Below are 12,710 nucleotides of genomic sequence, written 5' to 3' on the forward strand. Positions count from 1 at the left end.
GACAATGAGCATTTATTGTTGAAGGCAGAACATGCTAGCTTTATAGTACAATTATATAGAAAAGGGGGCATAGATTCAAAGTTGCAAAAGGTTGTATAACGCAATTTCAGAAGGGACGCAAGGAAGTATTTCATTTACACTGATATCAGACAAACGACTGGAATGTGTTACCAGGAGGATGGTTGAGGCCAGGATACTGGGCATAGTAAAGAAATTGTTTGATGCAGTCATGCACAGGCGTTAGAATGGAACATTTTCCATTATCAAGTGCTACCGTTGCTCAGGTTGAGTTGAAATACACCAAATTGGGAGAGAAAATGGATTCATGGTTCTTAAAAATGCCTTGAAGCTCTACTTTTACTTTTTGACTGACAAGATCTGAGGGCATTTCTATTCATTGTTTCTGGTAGCTTGGAAGGAGGTCTGTGCTCTTGTAAGATGTATGTGGTTTTGAAAGGTGAAGCGGTGGAAAGGGCAAATCAGGGCTGTTGATCGGAAAAGTTTAATAATCCAACCGATGGCTTGTGGTGCTTTCGCTGCTTAAGTGGCGACTTCGAGAGAGATAACTTCCTGTTCTTGACAGTTGCTCTCTGAACTCAGCTGTGACAAAATAATATATGATTGGGTCCAGGCAGCAGTTCATGCTGGCTAGACACAGGGTAACTGAATGCATGATGATAATTGTCTTCCGAAGAGAGCAGTCTGTAATGTTTGATTTCAGCAGATTCAAACCGAAGAATAGGTGATATGGAGCAAAGCAAATGAGGAAAACTGTTGCACACATCAGTACCATCTTTAAAGCCTTTTTCCCAATTTGGTCATGAGGAACATTTTGCTTACTCTTTAAGGACTGAACAGTTTTCCAGGTACATGTCAGAATAATGATGAGCGGTAGGATAAAACCCATCAGCTCTGAGATGATTAGCATAGCTATGGAAGTTTCAAATTTAATTTTCCTTGTAGGAAGGTCTGCAAAACATTGTGAGCTGTTGAATGGTGAAATATTTCTCATGATTGGGAATGTCAGGCAGATTAGCATAACTGTCATCCATCCAACAGCACTCAATGCCACATCGTATCTGCGCTTCCAGCTTCTGTATTTGAAAGGGTAGAGGAGAAATACACAGCGTTGGATACTGATACACACTAAGAAGTAGATACTTGCGTACATGTTGAGGTATTTTAGGTAGAAACAAAATAAGCACATAAAATGTCCAAATGGCCAATTGTGACTCAGATAGTAAAAAATCCTCAGCGGCAAAGACAGAGCATGTGCCAGATCAGCAACTACCAGATTTAACATGAATATCACCGCTTTCTTTTCTCTTTTGATGTTTTTGAATAAAATGACAAAGGCTACCATATTGCCAAATATTCCGGGCAAGGTTATTATCCCATAGATGACGGCGTACAGAGTGAATTGATTTTCCCAAGTAGAATTTAGACAGATTGCAATGGATGTATTGTTCATCATTGTTTCCCCGCTTCAGGTCGCTTTTGTTAGAAGTATCTCAAGTTGCAAGACACTCAGGAACTTGTGAGCTGTGAAAGAAAAGAGTTTTAAACAATCAGCAAGGGAGTATGTGAGAAAATAAAACCACAGTAAAACTCGCATAAGTCTTATCTTTAGAAATCATATGATCGCCTAAGTCATCCATCCATCCGAGTCGCATTCAGTTTCCTATCAAAACCATTCAAATTTCTGAGTCGTATTTATCACCTCTTAACTCATCACGCTGCTCCCCTATCCTCCATTATTCCTGCACTTACCGGCTGCATTGAAACGTGGGAAACAATAGTCTTGATCTGTCGACGCAAGTGCAGAAGAACTTCATTTTCCGCGATTCAATGCGATTCCAATGCTTGACAGTAAGTGTGCATGCAGTGACGGGGAAAGGCACATTGAATTGCAGGAAATGTCGTTTTGACCCATCACTACATGTGCATGCCCGTCTGCAGTGACAAGGTGCCGCATTCGCACCAACCGGCTGCATTGAATTACGGGTATGCAGTGCAGATTGTTGATTAAATCAGATTTTATTCGACTTCTACAGTTTGCCTGCCACTTGGACTTTGCGTAAGTCACGTTAAATGTTATGGTTCCAACTGATACGATTTATGCGAAAAAATAGAGAGCTATGATTCTTTCTGAGAATGCAGTGCTCTGAGGGACAAAGAGGTTAAAAGCATGGTGGAAGGTGGCTTTTTATTGCATCCAATCCTGATGGTTGGACCAAAAGCACAGATAATTCAGGCTGGTTGAAAGAGGTGGTAATCATTCAAGAACTGTAGGAAACTAGTAGATGAAGCTTTGTTGTCAATATTCTGCTGAGCATGCTGTATAAACATAACCTTTCATTTGGTAGGACGTGTGCTGGCTGCTTTATCTTTACCTTCAGGTAACACTGATTTAAAGGACATTGTCCAAAGTATTTTATTATTGACTTGAGGAAACTCAAATTGTGACCATAGCGGTTAATAATAATAATAATAATAATAATAGTTAAGACTGAAGATAGAAAGGAACCAACTCAAAGCTAACACGTATTTTTAAGAAAGGAATCAGAACATAGTTGAGGTTTAGGCTAAGTTGAGGAAGGGCAGCAGGAGGCTCATGTGGAGCATAAACACCGACACAGACCAGTTGAGCCGAATGACCTATTTCTGTGCTGTATATTCTCTGTGTTCTATGTAGAAAATGCATCTTTGTCTTTTATACAGTAAAACTTGCATAAGTATTATCTTTATAAATCGTATTATTGCCTAAGCTGTACATCCACTCGTATTAATCACCTCCTAACTTGTAATCCTGCTCCCCTACTCTCCATTTACTCCAGCACTTACCAGCTGTAGTAATGAACTACTGCATGCTCATCAACCAGCTGCATTGAATTACCATGCACAATGTAGATTATTGATTAAAACAGATTTTATACGATTAATAGAAGTTTGCCAGCAACTGGTCTTCGTGCACGTCATACTTAATTTTGTGGTCTACACTGTTACGGCTTATGTGAGTTTTACTGTATATATAAATGGTTAACAACAGCCAATCAATTTTCATCCATCCTAGTCTGATTTGACTAAGTTTAATGTTAATAATGTGATGCCTTGAATTAGAACACGAGGCAGTTGAATGCCACCAGTGAATCCCTAAATCTTCTACTTTTCTTCACTTCTGCTCTGTATTTGGTAACTAAGAGCATTGCCCCTTTTTTCTTCTTTTCCTCAACATACAATAAGGAAGTGTCTGGTCTTTCCCACGAATGAGATCAAAACTCACCAGTATGAAACCATTCCCACTACTTTGGAACACTGGTTATCACATATATGGTACACATCATTAAACTTTAAGAAGGCTAAGAGGCATTTACTGAATATTTCCATTGAGTTCAGGAGAAAAAATTGACCAGAACTGTACTCCTTCGGAACTAAAGTAGTAATAATAATAAAAAATAATATTAATAATTCAAGTAAAGATGTTAAATTCTGCATATTTTGCATAATACATGTGATCTTGCCACCATTATGGGGCTAAATCTTGGCACAGTTACCACTCAGTCTACCATCCTCGACCCATGTGTACTATTTTTATTGATTGTAACTTGTATTTGCACAAAATAGACCACTTCAAATTAAGGTTCCCTTTTCTAACTTTTCAAAATGTTTTTTGTTTCGAGAAATACATGAGGGCATATTGCTGGACCATCCTTTGTAGCTGAGCTTCAACACCTAAATTCAATGTTCACGGTATGTTCACCCCCAAAATGTTGTGACTTGAACTTTAGCTCGAGGTTTAACAGCTCTGGAGAAAGCGCATTTCAAGATCCTGGCAACTCTTTTGATGTTAATCAGACCATCAGTTGCATTGGGTGTAGGTTGTGTTTCAGTTTCACGTTTTGTAAAGATCCGGCCTGGTACTACTTTGTGTTTAGCCTGCTGTGGTTTACTATTGCATGATTTCCCTGTAAACAGTTTTCCCCTAAGTAAGCACTGACGCAGAATGTTTTTTTGCCTTTGTGTTAGAGCAATGATGGCCAACCCATCAAGAAGCGGGCCACCAAGTATTTGCACTAGTCTTGGTGAGTCTGTTTTAAATTATTGTTTTTTTCCAGTAACTACTTAGTGGCAATGTTTAAGGTGTGACCACAAGTCAAAGAAATGTTCAATCAAGAACATTTATTTGGTTGGTTGACTGAAAATGTTGGCCCCTCTGTGTGGCATATTTTGACCATTTTGTTTTTGCTAAGAACTGGGATGGTAATATTTACTATCCCAGTGCCTTGGGATGTCCTCCCGACTTGAAAGGTGCTATACAAATGTAATTTTGTATGGTATTTCTTCGCTTGTAGGAACTCACTGCAAGAAGTTCATTTATATCCAGAGCTGCAGTTGTCTAAAAATTGACCAAACCTCTGCATTTGGTTTGAGTAAAAATTCACTAAAAATTCAACTATGTACTTTGGTCCAGTTCTACGTTTCCTAACAAAGTTTGATAATAGTTTGCAGTGGTTAACAGTTTGGAATCACTCTAGATTTGAGGTGAAACTTGAGGTGCTCTCTGCATTATAAGACAAAGGATAGTGGGAAAAGTGTGAGTGTAACATCTTAATCAAAGCATGTTTGTGCAACAGCCATTTGCCGAATAAACACAATTCCTTTCACTGCTGATTTTTCTTTACAGCGTTTGCAGAACATTTATGTTTTCTACAACTGGTTGTGTGAATGTTGAGTGAAATCAGAATAAAATTGGTAACCATGGGAGCGTTTCACCAAGGAAGGAAACTTCACAGGCTACCATTGTATGTTACAGCTCTCTCAGAGTGATAACGTTGATCTGGCCAGATGGGGATGTGAGAAGTCACACCAGTAACTACACAAGCTGTTCTTCCCCAAATCAAGTAACAACTCTCTTTGTTATAGCACCCACAACAAGTGCTTCTGTTTGCTAATGTTGCTACTCAAATATCGAACAACAACAACAACAACAAGATTCCATTTATTGAGCGTCTTTCACGTCGGGAGGATGTCCCAAGGCCCTGTACAGTTGGGTCAGGACCCGAGCAAGGGGGAAATGGTCAGGGTGAGGGGAGGGAGTGAGGAGGGGGTAGAGAGTCGAGAGGGGAGCTGAAGGAACAAGTAGCTTAGCCAAACACTTTGCTGTAGTGCATTCATTTTATCTCAATTTCTACCACTTCCTCTCATTGCGTGAGGAACCAATTAGGTTGTTTTCATGAAAGTGTCTGCAAAAAATGAATGTTGAGCAACATAAACTTAAAAATTACTGAAATGTTGGGCAGAGAGTTCAGTGAGTAAATACAATACAACACAAAATTACATTTGTATAGCGCCTTTCATGTTGGGAGGATGTCTCAAGGGATTTGGACCCGAGCAGGGGGCGTGGAGGGCAGAGAGGTAGGAGGGTGGCCTAAGGCTCGGTCGAAGTGCGCTGTATAGTCTGGTAGTGATGAGCCTTGTGGAACAGGGAAGACTCTGAAGTCAATCTCTGTTCCTTGTTGACTTTACTGACCCACAGCTAAGTATATATTCAGGTTTCGTGCAACTGCTCAATAGCAGTAGGGTCCAATTTGTCTAGGTGACGAGGACCAGGGAAGGGAAGATTGACATTGGGTTGCCTCTGTTGAAGGCTTTGTGAATTATTATTATTACTAAGTAGACTTGTTTAGACATGGGGCAGAGACAAGATTGAGCTCATCAGTGATGCCTCACCTGCTGCCACATGAAATGATGTGCAGCCAAGTGAAGAGACAATCTGTTTGGGTTGTAATTCTGTCTGCCTCCCGAATTAGTTCAGAATTAGTTAAATTAGGTTCACATTTGTAATTTGCATTAGTTTAACCACTATTCATTACTGCAGCATTTCAAACTCCACAGCGTCAGTCTCTGGAAACAGGAAGTTTCGAATATATTTTACTGGTGAACGAATGCAAATAGATGTGAAGTTGCCACAAAACGCGAGCAAGCTTGGCGTAATTAGCACTCTCGTCTCAGAGTCAGAAAGTGTGAGTTCAAGCCTCTTATCGTCACTTTCAGCTCGTAAGCTAGACTGTCGCTGGGAGGGGTATTGCATTATCGGGTGGACGATGAGGGATTAAACTGAGGTCCCGTCTATAGCCAACTATTCCCCAGATTAAAATTCCAAACACTATGAATCACCATGAGATGTGTCGATGTAATATCAAATACAAAGATTATTATTATTACCATCATGGCTTTCATTGTAGGTATTCTGCAGGTTAGGTTAGGTCGCTTATTCGTCAATTTTGGAACAATCTTTTCTAGAAACCTGAATAATAATAATAATCCTTGCATTTGATATAGCGCCTTATCACATCTTCCAGACTTCTCGAAGCGCTTCACAGAATAAACTGTGAAGTGAATTGACTATATATTTGTGGGTGAAACATGGTAGCTAATTACACTCAGCAGCATGCCACAAACAGTTGTGAGTTGATTGATCATTTTTTTGGGGGAGGGATTATTATCCCCGGAAAAGCCAATCGACTAACAACCGGATTCCTACTTACTGCTAGGTAAACAGAGGCGCGTGGAGTAAGGACATTTGCCCAACATTTCTCCCTGCAGAAAATTGAATCCAGGGCCTCTCGCTTGCAAGGTGATTGCTCTAACCATTAATCTACAGGAATGAATGCAATTACCGTAACATGTTGCGTGCTTTCCTCCAACTCTTTTGCAAATTTGAACATCTAACCCATGTTTCTGAGGACGAATGGGAAAATGTAAGAACCATTTAACCTTAGACAAAGAATGTTCAAGCTACATTTCAGATTCAACCATACATGCACAAAGTGATGCGAGTTATAGACTGATACAGAAATTATTTATGAATTACAGTAGTTGCAAGAGGAGAGTGAGTTTGGAGCTGGTTTCAATGGATACACCCACAATAAATACCCAAACTTTTAATCTGAAAACTGCAGAAAGAGATCGGGATTATGAATAAACCATTATTTTTGTTGCTTAAGAATTTAGATTTCAGCAAAATATAAATGGTACCAGGCTGATGATATTCTGGAGGAACTGAATCTTTTGGGTGGGATACAGATTGGATTTAATTATAATTGATTTCTGCAAAACTGCGGTCTTGCCACTTGGCCGAGGCAGGTAAAAATGCTTTTCCCTCTCGTAGAGCTGCGAAGAACAGGAAATTCTCATAGAATTTGTCATTTCAATGTTACTAAATATGGTAGATTTTGCTGATGAATTCTTAGACAATGAGGTGGCCCATTGCTGTTGATGTCAAACACCAGTGCAAAACTTCATTCAAATACAAATAAGATTTTGGGATTCAGTATTTGAGTAATTTGAGACATGATGTATAGTAAGTGTAGAATGCATGGAAGAACCAGGCAATTTTGGATCTAAGGTTCCCAAAGGTCTGTTGAAGACTAATCCATACAGAATTAATTGCTATCAACATCTCCATTATTGTAGCATGCAACTCCCAGGATAGTAGAGAATGAATTAGATGGACCTTGGTCTTTTATTGCCTAGCAATTCCTATGTTTCTAAAACCAGTATTTAATTCTGCATGGGTCAGATCAGACAGCATTATCTCCTCTGATCACTTCCGTTCTAGAATTCTGATCCAAATGTGAAACGATTTGTTTCCCGCCACCATCAATACTGGGTCCTCACTGTAGGCAGACCTCCGTGACAATAGGCTGTCAACTCACATTATTGATTAGAACGACAATAGTTAACAAACAATATATATATAGTATTTCAAAAATGCTCAAGTACAAAATATTGTACTATTTTTCTTTTATATCTTCTAGTGAATATCAAGCAGTTCAGCTTGAATTCTGTACACATGTACCCAATATTCATAATATTAATAATAAATCCTTGCATTTGATATAGTGCCTTATCATGCCATGGAGACATGACAAAGTGCTCCACAGGATATATTGCAAAGTGATTTGTTTTGTTGTGGGCAAAGTGTAGCATCCAGTCGCACGCAGCAGTTGCACGGTTATGGAGTGCGACATCAATTTTATTCAGGAGATTGGTGGCCAGGACATCATGAGAAAGCATCTTGGCTAACCTCATAAGGCTTTGATGGTGCACTCGAGCAACTATTGAGCAGTCTCGCATGATGTAACGAAATTTTCACCAACTAACTTTCTGTTGTTTGTCAGTGGTTATGGCTTACACCATGAATTAACTTTTTCCGTAATGTGGACCTGAAGTAACTGCTTAATAACCATCTGTATCAATGTCAGGTCCTCTGGCTGTCTGTCTATCTGGAGGAGTAATCAAATTCACTGGCTTCATCTCCAGTCCACTTTTTTGGGGGCATAAGCGATTTTTCAGATGTGTAGCTCGTGCCTGCTGTACTTCAGTAGAGATAAAACTTTATGGTTTGCAGCATGTTCCTGGATGTTGTAACATTTTACTAGTGTCCTTAACTAAATGTGTCAGCATTTTAAGAATGGGAAAGTTTCGGAAGGAAACATTTTTTACAGCACCTTTCACTTTGAAATGTCTCAAAGCCCAGTATAGCAGTGCAGTATGATGGTTTTCATGAGCAATAAAACCAGCTCACAGCAAAGGCCCACAACACCCATGAAGTCGGTGTCCAGAAAGCAAATTGGAGGATTGTTAGCCAGGACATTGAGGGAAAGTCCCTTCTCCTTTTTAAGTAGTATCTTAAATGCTCTTCTGAACAAACAGGATCTCGGTTTAACATGATAAATGAAAGACTGTTCTTCCCCCAGTGCTGCACTCTAGGATCAGCCTTGACTGCATCACAAATAATCCCTCCAAAACAAAACAAAAAAAATTGGTCATTTTCAATCTACAACTGTTTGTTGGACACTGCTCTGCGCAATTGGCTGCCATGTTTCACCCACAAATATAAGGTCAATTCACTTTACAGTCTATTCTGTGAAACACTTTGAGACATCGAGAAAACGTGAAAAGCGCTATATCAAATGAAAGGATTATTATTTTTATAAGATCACATGATTAGTTCAGATCACACAATGGCCATTCTCAACCCTCCACAATACTCAGGCTACCTTCACAGCATTAACCTATATTTCAAATGAATCCAGTGTCCTTACCTAAACCAATCTTCCTGGCAACCTTTAGCAGTCATTAATTACCCTTTGAATAAAGAAAATCTTCCTACATTTGTCTTGATATTACCCTTTGCAACTCTAAATCTTTGTCCTCTTGTTCTACTGGCCTGGTGGATCCTAAACTACTGTTCTGGGTTTATGACACTATAGCAAATGCAAGAATTATATGTTATTATTACTTTTTCAATTCTATTTAAAATATTATTGAGGTCCCCTTTTTCTATAAGGCCTCCTCTGAATTGTTCTCATGACAGAATAGCCCTTGTTTGTCTAATTATTGCCGAGAGCTCATTGCTCTAACAAAGGGGATTGTCCTCATTGCTCACCTCTGCCGCCCCCTTCAGACTCAGTGTGTGCAGGACTCAAGGTGCAACCTGACCAGATCACTATGCAGCTTGAGGTTGATTTTTGGGGAACCAAACTCCACTGATTTTGCAATAAGCTCAGGAACTTGTTTCCCTTGTTTATTGCTGCCTCTTGCTGTTTTGACATAATGAGCGACAAGTCACTCTAACATCTCTAGTTCTCTTCTGCTTCAGTTTTCACATTGTGTTCCATCCAAGGAGCACTTGTATTTCCTAGGAACTGAAGCCCCAATAGGAGTCTTGAACATCCATAACAGAGAAGCGAGCATACTACCAACTGAGCCAAACTGATTCCCCCCAACTTGAACAGAGAAAAATTGCTTAGATAAAATTCTGCTTGTCATGAGACTTTGATATCTTTATACAATTTTGGAAGGCCTGTGCAATTCATGAGGGATGGCTTCTTGTTCTTAAGAAAGTTATTTGGTTTGACCTGTGCAATTCATAATGCAATGTAATACAGTGGGTAAAGGTGATATGATGCAGGACTGCCTGTATTAACCAATATTAATCCAGTTACCGTACTGTCAGAGTATATGGTCAGGGTTCATTTAAACCACCTCCATGGGGTTGTGTTTATTTTAAGATGTTAGAACCAGAACATTCTGTTTTGTGTTTGGTATCACATCCTTATTCAAATAGTGGAACATAAAGTGTGTTGCTATTTTAATTTAAGACAGGTGAGATGACGTTTTTAAAAAACAATTTATTGATGTGGAAATGACATTACAGTTAAAATGATAAAACCTCATAATTAGTTCTGCCTTTGTCTCCCATGCATATGTGCAGTTTACATTTTTAACAGAGTAGCTGTCCGAGACAAGAACAATCAAGAAGAAATACGTTTTTTGTGGGGTGGGGGCATTCATACAAATGAGTACATGTCTCAGTAGGTTTCTAAATAGTGTGGTCTTTCTATCCAGCTGCTGTGAGATCTCAAATTTGAAAGCTTTCTTCCTATTTCTGCATTTTGGCAGGGTGATCAAAACCTCAACAGCTTACTGTTACTGACAGCGCAATCATTCTAGCTCTTTGTTTCAAACCTGATTATTTTCCTCATTTCAGGAAGAAACACACCTAATTAACCTTTACTATTACCTTGAATGTTGTTCACTTTTTTTAATGATAAATCTGCCTATCCACACTCTGATCTCCTCTGAAAACCTGGAGCCTGTGCAGTGTTGGTATCATGACCTTAGATTGTCCGAAACCTAAATGAATATATGGATTACAATTCCATCCGGGTCCAGATTCTCCATTAAAGTAACACTGCAGAGAGTTACAGAATTTTGCAAATTGTTGAATTTAGTTTTAACTGTGAAATCTGCTGCCTGTATTTCTTTAAAAACGACTTCCAAAGACTATTTAAGAATTTGGCAGATTCTGGACACTCTGTAATGTTACCTTATTATAGCAATTCCAGACTTACTACCCATTAGGTCTTTTTTTAAAAAAATGCCCCTACCCAAAATGCTAACGGTTTTAATTTTTAAAAAGTATTTCAGCTAAATGAATGTAACACGGACATTTGCAAGTTCCTGATTGCAGAAATTCTTGCAGCATGCATTCAGCCCACTCTGGCTTATTATGAAAATACCATCAAGCAAGTGTTTATAAATGTATCAAAGATACATTCTACAGAAATCTATCAGAATTTACAAAAAGTAATATCCTTACCGTAGAAGGGGTTGCTGTCTGGAGGTCTGGGTGCAGAGCTGATTATAATATCAGTTTACGTTGTTCAAGGGGGAAGTATATGACCATGATCTTAATGCAACCACAAAAAAATACTATACGTCTAGCTTGCACAGGAATAGTGACGTAAATAGTACGCTTAAGGTTCACCTGGCAGCTTTTATATTTATTGTATTAATTTGACCTAATTCATCAACTTGGGAGTGTTTAGAGAATAGCATGTCGTTTGCAGCATTTTGCAAGTGCAAATTAGCAAAACAAAATGAGTGTGTGCTGCGATCCGATTAGAATCTGTGTCTTTTAAACCATATAACATTTAATTGGACCCTCAATCTGATTTGTAACGAAAGTAGGTTTAGAACAGATGCAATGTGGCAAACCAGCATTAGAATCAGTCCACTCGTGTTATAAGGTAAATTTCATTTACTGTATGCAACTAACTAGCTATTGCAACCAGGCAATAATAATAATAATAATCCTTGCATTTGATATAGCGCTTTTCACGTCGGGAGGATGTCCCAAAGCGCTTCACAGAAGACACTGTAAAGTGAATTGACTGTATATTTGTGGGCGAACGCGGCAGCCAATTGCGCACAGCAATGTCCCACAAACAGTCGTAGATTGAAAATGACCAATTTATTATTGTTTTTGGTTTTGGAGGGATTATTATTAGGCGTGTGGAGTAAGGAAACTTGCCCAAGGTTTCGCCCTGCCTGGAATTAAACTCAGGTCTTTCGCTTGCAAAGCGAGTGCTCCAACCACTCTAATAATGCTCTAATAGTGCCATGGGACACTAATTTCCATCTGAACAGGCAATGCATAGGGGGAGCAGATATCAGGCCTTTTCTCACATTTGGTTATGTAAAACAAGCTTTTCTATAAACCAGTTCTTCTAGGCAGTAATTCCTAATTAAGGAGGAGGCTGAATTTGTTTTTATCCTGGAGTGTACAGTCTTCCTGTGTGAGTGGATTAGGAGGTGGTGGTGGGTGAGAGGATTACAATAGCTCATAATAATAATAATAATCCTTGCATTTGATATAGCGCTTTTCACGTCGGGAGGACGTCCCAAAGCGCTTCACAGAAGACACTGTAAAGTGAATTGACTGTATATTTGTGGGCAAATGCGGCAGCCAATTGCGCACAGCAATGTCCCACAAACAGTCGTAGATTGAAAATGACCAATTTATTATTGTTTTTGGTTTTGGAGGGATTATTATTAGGCGTGTGGAGTAAGAAACTTGCCCAAGGTTTCGCCCTGCCTGGAATTAAACTCAGGTCTTTCGCTTGCAAAGCGAGTGCTCCAACCACTCTAATAATGCTCTAATAGTGCCATGGGACACTAATTTCCATCTGAACAGGCAATGCATAGGGGGAGCAGATATCAGGCCTTTTCTTACATTTGGTTATGTAAAACAAGCTTTTCTATAAACCAGCTCTTCTAGGCAGTAATTCCTAATTAAGGAGGAGGCTGAATTTGTTTTTATCCTGGAGTGTACAGTCTTCCTGTGTGAGTGGATTAGG

The 12,710-nt window shown here is 39.2% G+C and overlaps 1 protein-coding gene across 2 annotated transcripts; it reads right to left on the reverse strand.

Moving 5' to 3' along the window:
• Positions 1 to 11,234, reverse strand: LOC103177816 (probable G-protein coupled receptor 174). Of its 2 annotated transcripts, XM_007892171.2 has the most exons (3): positions 11,171 to 11,234; positions 6,681 to 6,741; positions 1 to 1,542 (listed from the first exon to the last, which is right to left on the reverse strand). In XM_007892171.2, exon 3 carries the CDS (start codon positions 1,472 to 1,474, stop codon positions 503 to 505), a length of 972 nt encoding a protein of 323 aa, XP_007890362.1. In that variant the 5' UTR covers positions 1,475 to 1,542; positions 6,681 to 6,741; positions 11,171 to 11,234; the 3' UTR covers positions 1 to 502. The 2 variants fall into 2 exon arrangements, with proteins under 2 accessions (XP_007890362.1, XP_007890371.1); XM_007892180.2 differs by lacking the exon at positions 6,681 to 6,741 and having other exon boundaries at positions 11,171 to 11,231.
• Between the last annotated feature and the right edge of the window lie 1,476 nt (positions 11,235 to 12,710).

Source organism: Callorhinchus milii, unplaced genomic scaffold (genome assembly GCF_018977255.1).
Source record: "Callorhinchus milii isolate IMCB2004 unplaced genomic scaffold, IMCB_Cmil_1.0 Scaffold15, whole genome shotgun sequence".
Classification (NCBI taxonomy): Eukaryota; Metazoa; Chordata; class Chondrichthyes; order Chimaeriformes; family Callorhinchidae; genus Callorhinchus; species Callorhinchus milii.